Source organism: Lineus longissimus, chromosome 16, assembly GCF_910592395.1.
Source record: "Lineus longissimus chromosome 16, tnLinLong1.2, whole genome shotgun sequence".
NCBI lineage: Eukaryota > Metazoa > Nemertea > Pilidiophora > Heteronemertea > Lineidae > Lineus > Lineus longissimus.
Window position 1 is genome coordinate 1800603 of NC_088323.1, and position 17264 is coordinate 1817866.

Sequence of the window (17264 nt, forward strand, 5' to 3'; positions counted from 1 at the left end):
CATGTTTCCACACAGCATAGGCTGTGACAGAGACTGGTGGTAGAGAAGTCTTGTCTCCACTTATATAGGGACAGAGACTGGTGAAAGACTACTGCATTGACACCAATCAACTCACGTCACTTTCTGATAGAGGGGACAGCCATGTTTCCACACCTCACAGGCTGTGACAGAGACTGTTGATCACATCTTGACCCTCAATGTATGGACACTGCTACATCGTGCGTACAGACAGAGGCAATACTACTGGAAGCTCAGTATGGTTGATCAAGGAGACGGCCACGTCTCTACTCAAGGTTGGGACAAAGACTGGTGAAAGACAAGCAACAAAGCCACTGTTTGTTTCATGTTATACTATCAAAGTTTATTAACTTATATAGAATATATCCAAATCAATTGTTGGCAAAAATGGATACATGTAATAATCCTACTTCTCTTTGCACAGAGCGACATAGACAAAACCCAAAATAGATCAATGAGAGCTTGTAACATCCAAGTCTTGTACAGTATAGGTTCATGAGATTCTTGTGATGATTTTCAATCACTTTTAAGTTTGTTGACCATTCGATGTTTATCACCTTGACCCTACTTCTCCAATAACATAAATCAATGAAACACCCTTGTCACGACACGCGCCATACTTCTGAACTATTGCCAAAAACAAGCTCATAATTACAACTATTTTTGAAAACAACCCAACCTACACCTTGGAAGAAACAATGGAATTGGAACATTTACAAAACAGGAGAGATGCACAAGTTCGCTGGCTGATAGTCATGTTAATCAATACAAAGCTCCTGTATAGATGGTTGTATTGGGATGCATTGAACATATAAACAACATTCCCTGACCAAGTTTGTATGTAGGTCTTTATCTTTAGTGCCATCCACAAGGTGATTTGGTAACGGAATATCATATTTATGATCGCCAGCAGAAATTCCATTGACCTGATTAAAGGATTTGGTTTGAAACTGGTGCAGACCTTCACTAATGACTACACATCTGGTTCACCAATGACAGCATCTTTTTACATTATACAATACAGCTATGATTCTATAGAAGCGATTGCATTTAGAAGCTTGGAATGACAATGACGATGGACAAAATACTACATAAAAAGGCTTTTTACAAGCAATACAACCTGACCCTTCTTTGTAACATATCAGATACAGGGACTATCATTATTTACATCTGGGGTGTTATAAAAATATATCTGTCACACAAAATACTGCTCGAGCATACCAAAAACTTGAAACATTTCACAAATGACAATGTGTTTTAGGATTTGGGGTAAAAATCCTCCAGGCCTAGAAAACGATTTCCTCGGTCACATGCCAATAACACAGATTAGATGTCATACTGCACAACCTATTTGTGTACAACAAAACACTTGAAATAATCTCTGAATAGCCTACAACAGCAGATAACATTGTTACAAAGGCTAAGAGGACACGTGAACTAATATTTGGTGTCCAAGTCCTCAGAGGAGACTCCAGAAAGAAAATCAAAGACGCAAATGCAAAAAGGTCACAAAGTGCCATTTTTTATTTTTGTAAATATTGAACTTCCAGGTCATAACATTATTAACGATACTGTAGCTTTCTCCAGGTCTGGTAACGGCAAAATAAGGTTGACACTTAAGTTCGAAACACTTAACAGATGGCTCAGGACCTTCATGCCTGGAGGGATGTGGGGGCAGTTGACATTGAAATGTCAAGTTGCAGGAGTGAGTGAGTGTATGAAAAATGTATAAATGCACAGGCCTGCACTACGGTGGAAATCAAGCTGCATTATCTTAGGAACTCCCAACTAAAGTGAGTTATTGCCAATCAAACATCAAATTCAATTTTAGGGTCAACTGTAACAGATGGCAAAATGCCAACTTTGCGCTCATCCATAAAAGGATCCCATACGCTCTTATCTCTAAGAAAACGACAAGAAACCAGGATTTCATTTGAACATGTTGACATAATCAGCCCAGAAAGATAGTGTATGATAACAACATTATAACAAGCTCACACAAGTCATGTGAAAACTAAAACAAGATTTGGAATAGCTTTGTGTGGAGGACATTTGGAATACGCGAATGGGAAGTTAAGGATTATCAGAATATAACCAAACCATGGAGGAAATAGTTAACTCAAATGGATCAGGTAAAATGCAATTTGTGTAAGATCTTGGACAAGTCACTTTACAGCTGTGACCAAAATCAAGTTTGCAAAGAAATCATAAATCATTCAGTGGTTTTTTATCAACACTTTCCCAAAATTCTTACTTGTACTCCAATAAAAACATTGCTCAGACCTTTTATTTCCCTATTTTTTTTGAGGGCAGCAGTTAAACAAATTGCCATAAAGCACATACAAGTTCATGTATTACCATAACCATAAATTAATAAAGACAATAACAGTAGTTACGTTGTTATCCTGAACAAGAGACTTTACAAATAAACACACAAAAATATCCTTTAACAAACTAACTATTTCGCTAATATCAAAAAGGTTATCATGGAATTCAGATCTAATGAAATACGTTTTTGAAGTTGATGGAAAATGCATTGTTTTTTGTTTATTGGGAATTAACATGCGATGGTTTTATTGTGGTCAGCACTGCTAGATAACAACAAAACATCATGAGAGAAGAACTTTATTTTGGACCGAAAGTCAATAAATTTTATGAGGAAATTGAGATTATTTGTAGCTGTTTCACATGTACACTAAACAAATTGGGCAAGGGGCACACAATAGGTAAACCCTTACAACAACACCATCATTGTGCCTTGGACATAACCAGTGAAACCCCTCACGAGCCCCTTGAAAAAATAGAAATGTGTATCAAAAAGATCACAGCAGCTTGTTTCCTAGGAATACTCCTCATATCTGGTCATAGGTTGACTCCGTCTTGCAGCCTCTAAATACAAACATAGCACCCTCCTGAAAAGACAGAGGTTTAAATTAGGATGGTCAGATCAGTGGCAGACGTTATTACATGAGACAATCAAGTTGAAGGTTTGGAAAGGAAACACACAATAGAAACTCAAAAATAAATACTTAGCACTTACTTTTATTAAATGTGGGAAGTCGGCCCAGAATTCGAAATTAGGCACACGTTCCATTCCTGTAGCTCCTCTTGCATATGTTAGGAAGAGGAATCCACCCACGAGATAAACCAAGATTAACACGAAGAATCTGAAAGATAACACAGTTTTGAGAAAGTCCCAACCGAAACCATTTAGGAAAGTGTAGACCAGTCTACGCTTGGAGAAACTAATGGTACTCACCATAAAGAAAGACGGTTTGAATTGAAAGCGTTCAATGAATGGTGGTCTGTTTTGTCGCATTTTTGACTATTATTACAAGCAGTTCTTTCATGCAGCTTTGGTATGCCACACTACCATCAGGCATGAGTTTGGAGAGACTGGGAATCACAGCAGTTTCATTAAAATCAAATTCTACTCACACAATGAGCAGTACAGACCCAGTGCTGATTCCCTGATATGGGTAGACTCCATTATAACAGGCGTAGCGAGTACTCAATTTAAATGTCTGAAAAATGGAAGGTATGAATTCACGATTGATTAATAAAACAACGAAGTCACAATTCTTGAGTGAGTCTAAAGTTGAAAATACAGCACTCTGACCCTAACCCTGGTCAGTGAAAAGTGCTATATAAAAGTCACCATTACATGTATTAATACTATAACCCGCAAATTCAAAGAACAAGCACTGATAACGACTACTTACATAGACAGTTGTGGCTGTCTCACCATATGCCACTAATGAGCCTTCTTCATTGGCACATACCAGGGTAATAAACATTTTTCTGAAAATTCAGCAGGGCAGAGTTACGAAGGAGAAGAGAAAGAGGAAGAAAAAGGAGGTCTCTTTATTCCCCTACAAATTGTAATGATGCTACTCAGCAGAAAAGGTGGCCAAGATCAAATCATTCCTCAGGTTTGCTTGTTACCAGGTTATCTGAGAATGTGCTATAATTGCCGTACATGTACATAGAAGACGAGCAGTGAAGCGATAAGACAAATGTTCAAACCCTGGTTATGTTACTTCCTCAAGGGATAGAGGGGGCAATCTGGATAGTGCAGGTTTCCCTGGGTCTCTGGTTTTTTACTCCTACATCACATCAACAATCACACAACACTGTCAGAGCTCACAAGCAAGCTAACCTGAGCAGCTCATAACTCAATACTTTAAACAATTACTGTTTTATTTATGGCCTCAAACGGTACAAAATAAGGAAGTGTTCCAATTTCAGTCCTGCAGGATTAGGCGCTTTCTTTGTACTTGCCTTAACGTATCTGAGTCTGCAGAATACTGGAATTGCAGGTTTCCATCCTCAACCGTCCCAGCGACAACCCACGGTATTTTTTTCGCACCAATAGGGTGATAGGAAAAACTACCACCTGGTTGTGCAGGTATCACTTGACATCCCTGAAAGAGGTGGCGGCATGACAATGAAATGTGGATCATCTCTTTCTGACTAAAAAGATCCAGATAATGTCCCTGACCTCCATGGTGGGTCTGGTATAGCTCACACAATCGACTATAAATGTGCCTATTCGTATTGAATTCATATCTTGAGATAATGTTTCAAAGATTGCTTGACCAAACTTACTAAGACATTATCACATCCAACTCCTTTGGAGTCGACCTCACTGAATGGTTCACACAGGTTGATACTATATAAGTTGGTCTTGCCTTTGACAGGAACATCTTTAAATCTGTAAAATATTTAAAAATTGAAGGTTGGTTACTAAAGGAGGAACTTAAGTGACTTCACAATCACTATCAAATGAATACCTTTGAAAGTTACAAAATGATAACATCATGAAAGGCACTTCAATCCCTATTGGGATTTGATTGGCAGCCACTGGCACTGCCATAGCGTATTAGCCTATAAAACACAGTCACAGGATGAGGATGAAAACCTTGGATGAAAACTATTAAAAATCAACATGTTGACGCTACATATGGTAATTTCTAAAAATCAAAGCACACGCTTGCTCAAGTGAACAGTTAACAATCAGTAAAAGGGGTCATTGCACATTGTAATAAAATGTATCGATTATGTAGGCTACTAGTAGGCCTACTAGTAGTAATGGCTATTCACTGAGAGTCAGCTGACCCCATAGCCTAGGCCTAGTCAGGAAGTGCAACCAGATTATCTTACTTTGCTCCTGATTTCGATGCAAGGGGCGCCAAATCTATAACTCCCTTTGAAGTGGTACATTTACACCACGACGTGGCATCCTTTTTACACTCCTCTGCTATGCAAATCGCAAGGAAAACCGTGAAGAAAAGTAGGAGAACTTCACAAAAATGTTTGCCTCGAACCGCCATGTTGTCAACATTAACTACAGACGACGATACAGAAAAAGGCTCTCATAAAGTTATTTATTTAATTAATAAAATGGTCCTAACAGTTAAATAACAGCTCATCAAGAACATTTTAAGGATTTATCTGGAATGGAAATGTCTCACACTTAACAATACCATTTTTTTGCTTGATGCGTATCGAGGCTGCAACCTCAATCTAGGTCGCCTGCATCCTGTTTGGGGACGAGGTAAAAAAGTTAAGCATGGCGGCTTCTGAAAATTTTCCGACGAATCGCTTCGAAAATCATTCCAAAAAAGGAAATGGGAACATTAGTTTTAGAGGTAAATGTGAAAAACTGATTCCTTTTGTAACTATGTATTTATCTTCAATACCGTTTTTCCGATCAAACCCTTTTTGACAGGTTTTCTGTAAGTTTTGCGGTCTGTTTGCGTGTCCTCATCCCAATGTCAGTGATGACGTCATAGGCAATTTTGTGGTTTTTGTTGTTGTCAATAACAATCATTTTCAGGTCGTTCCCGGTTAACAAACCATTTTACGATTGAGACCTCCTGGTCAATCAAAGACGCCAAACAATGTCAATGGCTCGAGAGGTATACGTTGATACGACACTTAAAGTTTTAAAGGTCTACGTCGTTCGTAATTTGTAATTGAATTCAAAAATGTCCAATTGCAGAATACGTACCAAGTATGAAATTCAACATTGCCGTTGTGTAGACTGATATACAATACAAATACTATGAATACCAAATTTAAACAAATTTGTATTCACAATAACTGCTCTACGGCATTGTGACTTAGTCATGTGGATTTCTATTTAACTGGACCACGAGTAATTACGAATGGCGTACCCCTTTAAGTCTTAAGAACTTCGGTCCTGGATATGACAATGGTCATCATATCCGAGACGGAATTGAGTGTCAAATTGTGTGGCATCTTTGGCATTGCATCACTGTGCCGGTAACCCGTCAATTAGAATTCAATCTCTAGCTTATGAGATTCCAGCTGGCTTTAACAATACGTAACTTTATGGGAAATATTAGTAGGATGTATAGCAATTCAAGTTGAAGCAAGGATAGCTGACTCCCGCAAAAATATTGTGAAAGTAAATGGGAGCAGGAGTAATCATTCCTGTTTCCTGGTTGACACTGTCTCCATATAGCATACTGAACTTCCAGCGGTACTGCCTCCATAGCCCTGAAAGTGTAGCAATGTCAATACATTCATGTTTCTGTAGACCAAAACTGACTAATCATTCTAAGGTCATTGAGTTGATTAAACGGAAACTTGATTCCTCCCACTTCTGATGACTGACAACTGCTATATGGCATCTTGAGCTTTGAGTCCCGGTTGACTCAACCCATTGTTGGACTTTGTTCAATGAGGTCAGTCATATGTGCTCTAAATTTTCATCCCTGATAGAGTGCATGGAGTTGTTATGTTCCTACTTGCTCGTGTACATGTATTATGTGCACCAATTTCCATCAAGTTAGAATGGGACAGACAAGCTGTTGTACTGAAAACTACATACTGTAATCATAACTAATGGTAATTGTTCCATAGTGTGAGTAACATACATACATCAAGTACCAGTTCACTTTATTTCGTAAAGAATCAGCAGTACTGAACATTGTACATATATGCAATTCTGTGACTATTTTATTTGAAGATCGCAAATTTGGGAGATGTTGCGTGCCGATACATGGGCTGATGGTGATGGGGGTAGGTTTATGTTCTCTCACATATTGACATTTCAGATCAAATTGAATGGCATTAATGGCATAACCAACTTCTTTTAAATTTCAAGCAAAATTCATGGATAATGTGAAATTTGTTTCTGCAGATCTCAGCCCAAAGAGACAGGCATTTATACGGCAGATAAACTTACAGAAGTTACGAGACAAAGCTCAGGTAGGGATTTTTTTACCTAGAGATGCATTTTTAAACCTGGAGACATTGAAAGGAGTTAAAGGGAACTGGAACCGCCAAGCCAGTTCGTATGACCTCGTTTTCATTTCCCGCGTATCGGGTGATCAGAACGAGGCATGAATGAAACATGGCGCCTAGCTGTCAATCATTGAGTGACGTCACTACTATGGAATTTACTACGAAAACTCATGAATGAAAGATCGCATGACTCACGTGATTCTCACATGATTCTCAATAATAACAAATTGAACTGCGCATGCTCGGGCACTGGGGGCGGAGCTACAAATCTGAACTCGAATAGGAAGTTGGAAGTTTGACTTTCTCGGGCGGTGAAAGTCGAAAAGTTGAATAAATCGCTCGGCGGTTCCAGTTCCCTTTAACCAAATGATATCTAGAAATGTAAATTCTAGTTGACATTCTCAAATTTGTCCTCAGCCTTAAATGTTTTTGGAGACTTTCCTCTGGTGTCTGCTGTCATAATCTGAACCATGTCTGTGGTGTTTCATCTTTCAGAAATCGCGTTCAGACCTGCTGGGGCAATTTGAGACACATCTGAGTGAATTGGTTGATGACATTCTCACAGATGTTGATGACATCGAACAGAAACCACCAGATGCTGTTGGTGATCACGTTAAGAAGAAGTAAGTTGTCCTGCTTAGACTTAGAGATAAATTTTCATTATTTCAAACCAGAATTAGATTCAGCTCCTCATCCTACTCAATTTGAATTATTGAACGCAAGCCTGTTCATTGTTTTCCATCTAGTTCAAGTCACTTATTATTGATATCATGGTCACATGATGCTGAATGACGTCTGCTCCACTGTAACACATGTTTTCATTGTGCTCGTCAGATTATTCTAGTCGGCCCACACACAGGACAGCATTATTACAATTCAGATCATTAGACCATGATACACATGTTGGCCTACAATGTACACACACACACAGCAGGCTGAATAACAAATCGTGTCCTTGGGCAGGCATGGAAATAAGGTCACTTTATCAGAAATAAATTTGTTGCAAGCTATTATCAGTACAGAATATCAGAAGAAAAATTGAGGGGGAAGGTATGAAGTGGGAAATAGATTATGTGGCTGGCATTATTAGAGCAATGATGTTTTGATACATGTGTTCATTTGGCCTAAAATAATATTCCAATCAATTGTACATGTTGTGAGCTTCCTACCTCTTTCATGGGATTTGAGGTCATATCCTTGTCAGGAGTGGCATTAGCCCCAACCAGTCCTTGATTTTAACCCATTTCAAAAGGTTTCATGTAGTTTTAAAGTTGGAGTTAGTCTATTATGGAGAGAGGGATTTTGTCTTGATGATCAGGCCTGGATGATCTGGAGTCTGCATCTGAACCCTGCCCACCGGCTTGTCTGACACCACTGCTTGGCAAGTGCTCAGTGTATGTAGATCACAGTCACCTTTAGCCCTCCTATGCATTCTACACAACATTTTAAAGGTCAAATTGAGATTTGTGTAGAACAATAGGTCTGAGTTTTGTCAAAATGTTGTTTATGTTGTTTCAGAAGAGATGAAGGGAGTCTGCCCGATAAAGAATTTGTTGCCAGGAGGTCCATTCTTACGTGAGTAATGTATATTCTTCAAAGAGTCAGGTGGTTCCTGGCAAAAGAGCATCAATCACTGTGACCAATCAGCATTTCGACAAGCTGCGTCGCGTCACTACTATTCCCATTGAAGACGATTGACTGATTTTGACCAACCAACTGGTTTAAAGCTGTTTAGTAGCGCCACTTCAATAAAAACATCCAATTGTAGTCACCACAGTGAGCCTGATATTTGACATCCTTTAACCCGATTTCTGTTCTGTTTCAGGGAGCTCCTTGAAATCGATCACATCCGCACCATATATCACATCTTCGTCGCCATATTGATTGTGTTCAGTTTACAGACGCTCGTCTATGATTGGATCGAAAAGGAAAAGTGAGTGTGGAGAGAAATGCAGAGCTGCCTACTGCTGCACTTTAGGGGTAGTTGCTACATATCGCAAGGCCTGTTTCATACTTTAACTCGAGGGAAACATTCTAAAGTCATGCTAAATCATCAGCAAACCCACTGTTACACTTTAAATGGCTGATTTACACGTTTTGCCTAGGAGTTTACACAGTGCTGCCTAAGTGATATAATATGATACTTGTCTTTTTCAGTTTTCTACCAGAGTTTGAGCTCATCACGTGGGCGTTTGGTAAATTCCCTATCGTGATCACGCTATGGGTTGGCATGGTTGGATGCACAATGTTCATTGTTTATCCGATGTTCTCTTACTGGGCAGCGATGAGATCTCCAGGAAAAGGAGGTGAGTTTGTGTCTAGCAAAGTAACGATTGCACACAAGTCCATGTATGTGTCATCTATTAGTGATGCAGCGTTGTATTCTAATTTCTATTCTATGCCCGGCACCAAAACATATCACAAAACGTATTTACTTCAAAAGTACGGTACTTTGAAGTGAATTGGTCACAGATTTCTGAACCACTCTTTTCTTTCCTTTAGGTGTCGCAGACTACATCTGGCTGACAATCTACTTAATCTATCAAGTTCTATTTATAACTCTTCCTATCTACTGGACGGCCCAGAATGAGCTTCCTATCGCTTCCAAAGTGATTGTCGCATCGGAGCAGGTCCGTCTCATCATGAAAGCACATGCCTTCATCAGGTCAAATATACCTGGCGTGATTCAACATAAAAAAAGTAAGATAACATGAAAGAAAAGAAAAGTTTTAAGGTTTTCTGTGTTGCTTTTCCAAGGAATTGCACACATAGTTTGGGTTTATCGGGAGCAAGTGTTTGACACCACACATCACAATCTAGTGATTACGTATGTGAAATGAACAGGTAGCTCGGAAGGAAGTCAAATCCACGATGTCTTTGGTCACTAGTCTAACTAACTAACTTTTACTTCTTCACATAATGACTCTCTGTTCTATTCAAAACTTACACCTCACCTTGCTTCTTTCAGACGATGAACTTTCATCCAAAGAAGGAACGGTCCCAGATTTCTCAAAGTATTTATATTTCCTGTTTGCACCAACACTTGTTTACAGAAATTCATATCCCAGGTGAGCACAGGTTTATCTTCTGGGCCAGTGACACAGAAGCAGATTCACTTTGGGTTCAGCCTCCTTTATGTTTTGGTCTTGCCTTGGACAGGCCATCCGCTCAGATCTCGACATCAAACAGCGCCATCTTTAACGTTGATAAAACGCCGGTAGGTCCGACGCGTTCAACTCAAATACTAGGGAAAACACTAACTGTACCATGTTTATTTCTGTTTCAGGACAGCCACAATACGGTGGAACTATGTATTCACAAACTTTGCCCAGGTTTTCGCTTGCTTATTTTACGTTTATTACATATTCGCACGGTTCTGCGTGCCGGTTTTCAAGAACTTCAGCCAAGAATCGGTCACGCCCAAGAAGCTTCTCTTCTCTGTGTTCGGCTGCATGCTGCCAGGGACCCTTGTTCTCTTCATCAGTGAGTTGATTCAGCTGTTGTAAAATGAGTTGTTGAGATTTACGTAGTGATAATGTCAACTTGTCACCTCCGGGAATCAGAGGTGTCTTCCTCAGCTTAGATTGATGCTACCTTTCATTGACGCTTGAGGTCATGACTCATATTAGCTAAGACCTAAATGCTGTACGGATGGCCAAATCCCTGCGCACATATATTGATACTCGAAATAGATACTAAAAACATTGTGCACGAAAGCTATTTTAATAAAGGTTTTTGAATCATGCACATGACATTATCATTGACACACCCTTTATATCTATTTGTAGCATTCTTCGCAGTGCTGCACTCCTGGCTGAATGCCTTTGCCGAGATGTTACGGTTTGGCGATCGGTTATTCTACAAAGATTGGTGGAACAGCTCATCATTTGCCAACTACTACCGGACGTGGAACGTGGTCGTCCACGACTGGTTGTATACATATGTCTACAAGGACTTCTATTGGGTAAGTTTTATCTTATTGTATCTGTGCACATCTGGAACTCACCACGCTTCTCATGAGACCTCCTTGCTAGTTCTCTTTCAATCAAGCTTCCCATTGCGTCGTGAGAGGAATTCCTACACGAATTAGAATCACCATTTACATTGAACAAATCGTTGTTGTCCTGTAGTGTGACCATGAACGAGAGAACTATGGGAGCCTATCAAGTGTTTTTCTGTCATTTCCAGTGTTGTGGTAAAAGCAGCCGACCAGCAGCGATGGCGATCGTATTCCTCCTCTCGGCCGTTGTACATGAGTACATCCTGAGCGTCTCCTTTGGTTTCTTCTATCCTGTCTTGTTCATCTTGTTTGCTGGCGCTGGATGTAAGTATACAGTGGAACCTCCCTTAGCGGACACCTCTCTATTAAGGACAACCTCTCTATTAAGGACACTAGTTTTGGTCCCTAAGTGGTTGTTTCAATTCAATTTGACCTCTCTAATCAGGACACCTCTCTATTAAGGACAGCAATGGTCAGTCCCGAGGGTGTCCTTAATAGAGACGTTCCACTGTAATTATCATGCTTTGTGTTTTTGATGTAATGCATCAATTTCTTGTCAACTTGCTTCTTATGACCTGTCTTAAATCCATCGCCTTAGCGCAGTCAATTTGCAATTTGAACTGGACCGTGTTCAGACTCTGTGTGGTACCCTCGATAACTTTTCATTATCCTTTTGTTCTGTTCCAGTTGGCTTTGTATTCCTGAATGATCGGCGGTTTAAGCGTAGTGGCAACATCTTCATGTGGGTAGCACTGTTCATGGGCACAGGTATCTTGATGTGTTTGTACAGCATGGAGTGGTACGCCCGGCAGAACTGCCCCATTACAACGGTAAGTAGAATATCTACCAGAATATACACATTGTCGATGCTCTCAGGCCAATTTTGCTGCATCAAACCCAAAACTTAACTTTTCATGTTATCTTATTCCAGGATTCCTTCATCGATTACCTGATCCCTCGGTCGTGGACTTGTGATGTTTTGTTCGAGGGATTATAGTTACAGAAACCATCTTGGACCAGAGACTTATGATAAACAAACTGAAGATGAATGGAATCGTTGATAGATTGGGTTTAACAATCCTGACTTTTGTTGCACCACTTCCCAAGAGACATTCTGAAATGTGTTATGTTTAAAGAAAGTGTCCGCGTGGATCACAATGTAGGCACAGTCTTTTGAGCTCTGGGATTTGCATCTCATTTCCAACTTGTTGCACAAATTCCACAAAGACGTTCTAAATGCAATCATGTTTTCAGAAGAACATTCGCATGAATCAGAGTGTAGACACAGTGACTGAACTCATAGAGTTGAACTCTTCCTTTCCTGTATCTCTTTATTTTTAAATGGGTCACTAGTGGTGTATTTGATGCGGTTCACCACACCAGATAGGTACCAGGGTTAGGTGGCGAAGAGCTCCTTGAGTGAGGTTGGCAGTCGCCCCCTAAACTGTCTCTGAATACAGTTGTCAGTTGTGACCAATTTATGCCTACAATATACTTTTGTGAAGTCAGATGAATTACCTCAATAAACAGGATGTCAGCATCCCATTTAAAATATTATTCAAGACAAAACTTAAACATAACACTTTTATGCTGTTGTGTATCAACCTTGATTGAAAGGCTGTGAATTTTCTTTATCTTATGTAGACCTGTACCAGTGTGTTGATCATATGCGTGTGTTAGCTTGTGTAGGTAATTGTTTAATAGTAATAATTTATAATGTAGTTGTGAACCTTGGTCAGGTGCTGGTTTGAATCGAATGCCATGGAGTCTTTAAGAGTTTCATGATGTAACCATACTTGATTTGATTAGTATTTGAGTGGTGTTCATAGAGCCTGTAAACTTATGTAGACTTCAACTTTTGTTGATGGTATGAACAATGCTAAACATGTGCCATTTGTGCTTATTTGGGAACAACCTTTCTGTACTTTTCTCAACATGACTGTAGATTATTGTATTTATACATGTAGTTCTGTGAAGCAAAATATGCCACTTACATGTACATGTATTTTTTCAGATATGGTGATAAAAAATGTTTATTTTGGTACTTGCTGAATGATGAATCACTTAAGGTATTGGACGGATCATGGAAGTTTAAACCAGTTATAAATTAACTTCTAGATCAACAAGGTGGGAATACTTGTCTACAACCAGGCTACATTATGATACTTGTGTTAGTAGGCCTTCCGTTTAAGACAGTGTATATTGTGATCTATCAGTTAGTATTTGGCAGGGTATCTATCATACAGGTGCATGTGTTTTGGTTTTTGGACGTGGTACCCGGATATGAAACTATAGTGTTGTGCCTTATGTACATGTAGTTAAAAGTTCGATAACAGAATGAAAAAGGTTATTACAAAATACCTCCGTCAATTATTTAAATCTACCGAAAAAAATTTTTTTTTTGGTGTACTGGTTATTTCAGTGTTTTGGCCAAAGAAACATGTCTTAATGATGGCATAATACAAGCTATGTAACTTCAAGTTAGCTATTTCAAGCTTGACACCATTCAATAAGTGGACCACTATTTTAAATATTTATGTTGCCTAGCAATAGTAATTGTATCAAATTTTATTTTTCAAAAAGAATGGTACTAGATGTTCTTGAACAAATGATAATAAACTTATGTAGAACATTGGATAATGACTTGATGTCTTCTGTCTTCTTATGCGTGTTCTTTTATGAGAGAGGCTTTTTGACTGGCAGTAAAAATGTCAATTGTCATATAGAAGCTTGACCTATAAACTGTGGGCATGTGGCATATACTGATGGGTCACCGTACATGCCACTTGAGCAGAGTAACCTTTGAGTTGTTACTGCTCTGTCTGTTGTGGAGGTGGGGGTGTCTTCATCCGGCCAACCTTGTACTCCGGGTAAGTGATGTAGCCATCATTGTCCGTGTCAAAGAATTCCAGTGTTTGATCCACAATCTCTGAAAAGACGCAACACGTGGAAACTTTGAACAGTTGGCATTAAACACTACACTGGAAAATCTTAGTTTATTCTCGAGGAAGATCCAGGCCTACCTGTGGTACTGCCCGAGGGGAACTATATCATTCCTCTTGACCTGGCAAGATGGAATAAATATGGGGGCGTTGGAGCAAGGACGGTGTATTCCTGTTTCGCCTATTCCTGTTCCGCCTATTCCTGTTTCGCCTATTCCTGTTTCGCCTAATTCCTGTTTCGCCTATTCAAATGTATTGCTAACCTCCCCACAGACGTAGGAATATGAACCGTCCCTTACTGACCGACCAAACCCGAGGAGAGCCACATATGTACGCATTGACGAACGCATGTTACGCCTCAAAGAACAATACGTCAATGGAGAGAGAGACATAATGAGTTACGTTGATGCCATCAGTTACCTTGTCTGACATAATATCATGATATGTATTTTCCACCTTGTTTGACTTTATATGTGCTGTACCTACATGTATATTATGACATGGGTTTTACAGCTGATTTTGATCAAATAATTATGAGAATGTACAATATTATGTATTTTTATCAAAAACTCATGAATTCAGTTTTCATAAAATAAACGACTGCTTTACTCTACTTAATCTATTAGTTTTTACTGTGTGTCAGTATGGTCCTATGGTCCTATGGTCAAATAAGTCCCGGACTGTCCCCGCTTTCAAGGTGACTCTTTCAAAACGGTCATGGCATAACAAAGTTGATGGCATTTGATTAGTCAAATTGTCATCACATCGTTAACATCATCCAATTGTCCCCTCACATTTTCCCCATAAAATGGACATGCATCCCTAAGATTCCCCGTGGGAGAGTCGATTTATTGTAGGGGTACTGGAAAGTAGGCGAAACAGGAATAGGCGAAACAGGAATAGGCGAAACAGGAATTTTGTAGGCGAAACAGGAATAGGCGAAACAGGAATAGGCGAAACAGGCATAAACCGCAAGGACAGCCTTGGAATAAACCAGCATGCATGCACCACAACATACTTTACTGTTGTGTCATGGAAATACCCCCACAATAGCACACACCCCGGAAATAACCTAAAGAATATTGGCATTTCGAGAAAAGACCACTTTTTAATTGGATATGACCTAGAGAAACCTTTGTAGGCCAAGAAATGACTTACTCGCCCATCTTTCCACGGCGTCGCCACTGCTTGTCTTTGGGTCTTCGGAGTTAAAATGGGAGAATTCTGCTAAAAGTTCCAAACCATCTATTGTACTGCTGTTGTCCGCGTCATGTAAGCTGGGGAAATAAGATGGTGCATTAAAAAGTATGTGGTTGGTGAGACAAGGTGGGTTTTGCCTTATTGGGCTGTCTCCTCCAGGTTGGGATGTGGAGACCGTCTTCAGGTTGTGACTATCTCCCAGTGTAGCATCAGTGGTTGTTCCCCGCATTTCAGTTTTTCAATACAATAGAGTGCAAGAACGATGCATAAACTGGGATCAGACTGATTGTGACTTTGTCATGGCTTTTCGATGATGTCTTAGTGGTTCCTATACAACATATTTATGTGTGATAGACATAGCTCACATGAAATAGTAGAACGTTTTGTCACTCATGGTCATATTAACAGCATGCAGGTTGATCCCCTCTTCATCCAGATGCTGTTGAATATGTCTGCAAAGGGAAGAATGACAAGTGAGAAAACGCCAGCAACATTGTAGCACGACGGACGTGCAGACGTCAAATGTCCCAGATTTGTAAGGCGGCGAACTGTCTTATCTGTGGTCACGTCGAGGTGTCCCACCTTCCGGTTGGCGACAAGGCCCACCCTGTAGAAACATGGTGCACTACGTTGGGACAGTACACATCTAGATCAGACAGAGTACGCACAGTGAAGACCCAAAATAAAAAAAGAAGCTGGGTCAACATTTAACATACTGTACTTACTCCGAATCTACAACAGCTTTGTCTCCGAGACCGTGGCTGTGAAGATCTGGCCCGTGGTTGTGACTATGTCCATGTCCTCGGTGGAAGAAACAAGAACTAAACAGGACAGAAACCAGTAGGACGAGACGGATTCCTTTGAGGTAGATCATTGTAATGTTTCGTGAGAAACGTTGTCACTATTGTGTTCTATGTTTAGTGTGGTTAATGAAATTAATGAAATTTCGAATGTGCACGTCATCAATAATCCATGATCCCCTAATTACCCTCAGAAAGAAGAGCAATTCAACTTCAATGGGAAAATCACAAAACTATCTTTAAAGGTACAATCGCACGGCAAAAAAGTGAAGGTATGTTGTTCCGTTTACAAAAACAATTTGAGGACACATACCGACTGAAACATACGATCATAACAAGGGGTTAATTCATCATCATTCCTGCGTTTTGACCAAGATTTTGGCCTCTGTGTTGATTATGATGTAGCAGACGGCAGTTATTGTTTCCATGTTGCCTTTAACAGCCTCTCGACTCCAGCTGACAGTTTACGAATTAAGAAGTGTCTAAATGATCACGAGGACCCACGGTAAACATCTGCACAGAAGGCACTTGCCCGTTTTGATTTGCTTGTGAAGTATGCGTCATAGGATGATGAGTGAACTTTGAATTCTCCCTATGATCGGTGTGTCACGCGGCTGAACACAGCCTCAGAGTGTGTAGTGCATTTTGTCTTTGTGACGAGGATGTACGCATTCTCCTTGCACCTTTTAAAACTGTCGGAATGATTTACACCAAACCTATCAATTTTTTCCATCCTCCCAACCCGGCGTCTTGACGCCAATCATCCTCGAGACAGACGTCTGAAGAACGGGAGGTTGAGGGAACATCCCAGCAAGAGGACCTCCTGACGTCTTGAGGACAGTGAATTATGTCGTTGGCTGGAGCTGCCATCTATACCTTTGAATGCCCATTCGTCAATCTGCCACCGTGGCCCAATGGATAAGGCACCGGCCTCCTAAGCCGGGGATTGCGGGTTCGAGTCCCGCCGGTGGTTCAGAATAAATTTTTTCCCTTTCTAGCAGATGCACTTTCTCAAAGCTGAACTGTACA

At 40.0% G+C, this 17264-nt stretch overlaps 2 protein-coding genes and 1 non-coding gene across 5 annotated transcripts; 2 read left to right on the forward strand and 1 right to left on the reverse strand.

The window, feature by feature from the left end:
- Positions 1-335: 335 nt before the first annotated feature.
- LOC135500094 (uncharacterized) lies at positions 336-5373 on the reverse strand. Its single transcript, XM_064791263.1, has 7 exons — positions 5182-5373; positions 4627-4732; positions 4300-4442; positions 3741-3819; positions 3457-3542; positions 3059-3185; positions 336-2930 (listed from the first exon to the last, which is right to left on the reverse strand). The coding sequence occupies exons 1-7, from the start codon at positions 5349-5351 to the stop codon at positions 2871-2873; spliced, it is 771 nt and encodes a 256-aa protein (XP_064647333.1). The 5' UTR covers positions 5352-5373; the 3' UTR covers positions 336-2870.
- LOC135500093 (sterol O-acyltransferase 1-like) lies at positions 2043-13936 on the forward strand. 3 transcript variants are annotated; one of them, XM_064791262.1, is made up of 13 exons: positions 2043-2150; positions 7190-7257; positions 7789-7916; positions 8812-8868; positions 9119-9226; positions 9451-9599; positions 9796-9993; positions 10262-10361; positions 10580-10776; positions 11082-11257; positions 11482-11617; positions 11981-12123; positions 12225-13936. In XM_064791262.1, exons 1-13 carry the CDS (start codon positions 2120-2122, stop codon positions 12288-12290), a joined length of 1557 nt encoding a protein of 518 aa, XP_064647332.1. In that variant the 5' UTR covers positions 2043-2119; the 3' UTR covers positions 12291-13936. The 3 variants fall into 3 exon arrangements, with proteins under 3 accessions (XP_064647332.1, XP_064647330.1, XP_064647331.1); XM_064791260.1 differs by lacking the exon at positions 2043-2150 and adding an exon at positions 5552-5669; XM_064791261.1 differs by lacking the exon at positions 2043-2150 and adding an exon at positions 6933-7068.
- A 3199-nt stretch (positions 13937-17135) lies between these two features.
- On the forward strand, positions 17136-17208 carry Trnar-ccu (transfer RNA arginine (anticodon CCU)). The gene has a single exon. It is a non-coding gene; the product is annotated as a tRNA-Arg (tRNA).
- The last annotated feature ends 56 nt before the right edge of the window (positions 17209-17264 follow it).

What these genes read in the sequence shown, in the direction of transcription:
- LOC135500094 (XM_064791263.1), bottom strand. Translation starts at nt 5,351, where the DNA reads ATGGCGGTTCGAGGCAAACATTTTTGTGAAGTTCTCCTACTTTTCTTC. An exon ending in GCATCGAAATCAGGAGCAAA is followed by an intron (nt 4,733 to 5,181) that starts GTAAGATAATCT and finishes AATATTTTACAG; the next exon opens with ATTTAAAGATGTTCCTGTCA. An exon ending in AGACAGCCACAACTGTCTAT is followed by an intron (nt 3,543 to 3,740) that starts GTAAGTAGTCGT and finishes TCCATTTTTCAG; the next exon opens with ACATTTAAATTGAGTACTCG.
- LOC135500093 (XM_064791260.1), top strand. Translation starts at nt 5,591, where the DNA reads ATGGCGGCTTCTGAAAATTTTCCGACGAATCGCTTCGAAAATCATTCC. An exon ending in GCCAGGAGGTCCATTCTTAC is followed by an intron (nt 8,869 to 9,118) that starts GTGAGTAATGTA and finishes GTTCTGTTTCAG; the next exon opens with GGAGCTCCTTGAAATCGATC. An exon ending in GACCCTTGTTCTCTTCATCA is followed by an intron (nt 10,777 to 11,081) that starts GTGAGTTGATTC and finishes ATCTATTTGTAG; the next exon opens with CATTCTTCGCAGTGCTGCAC.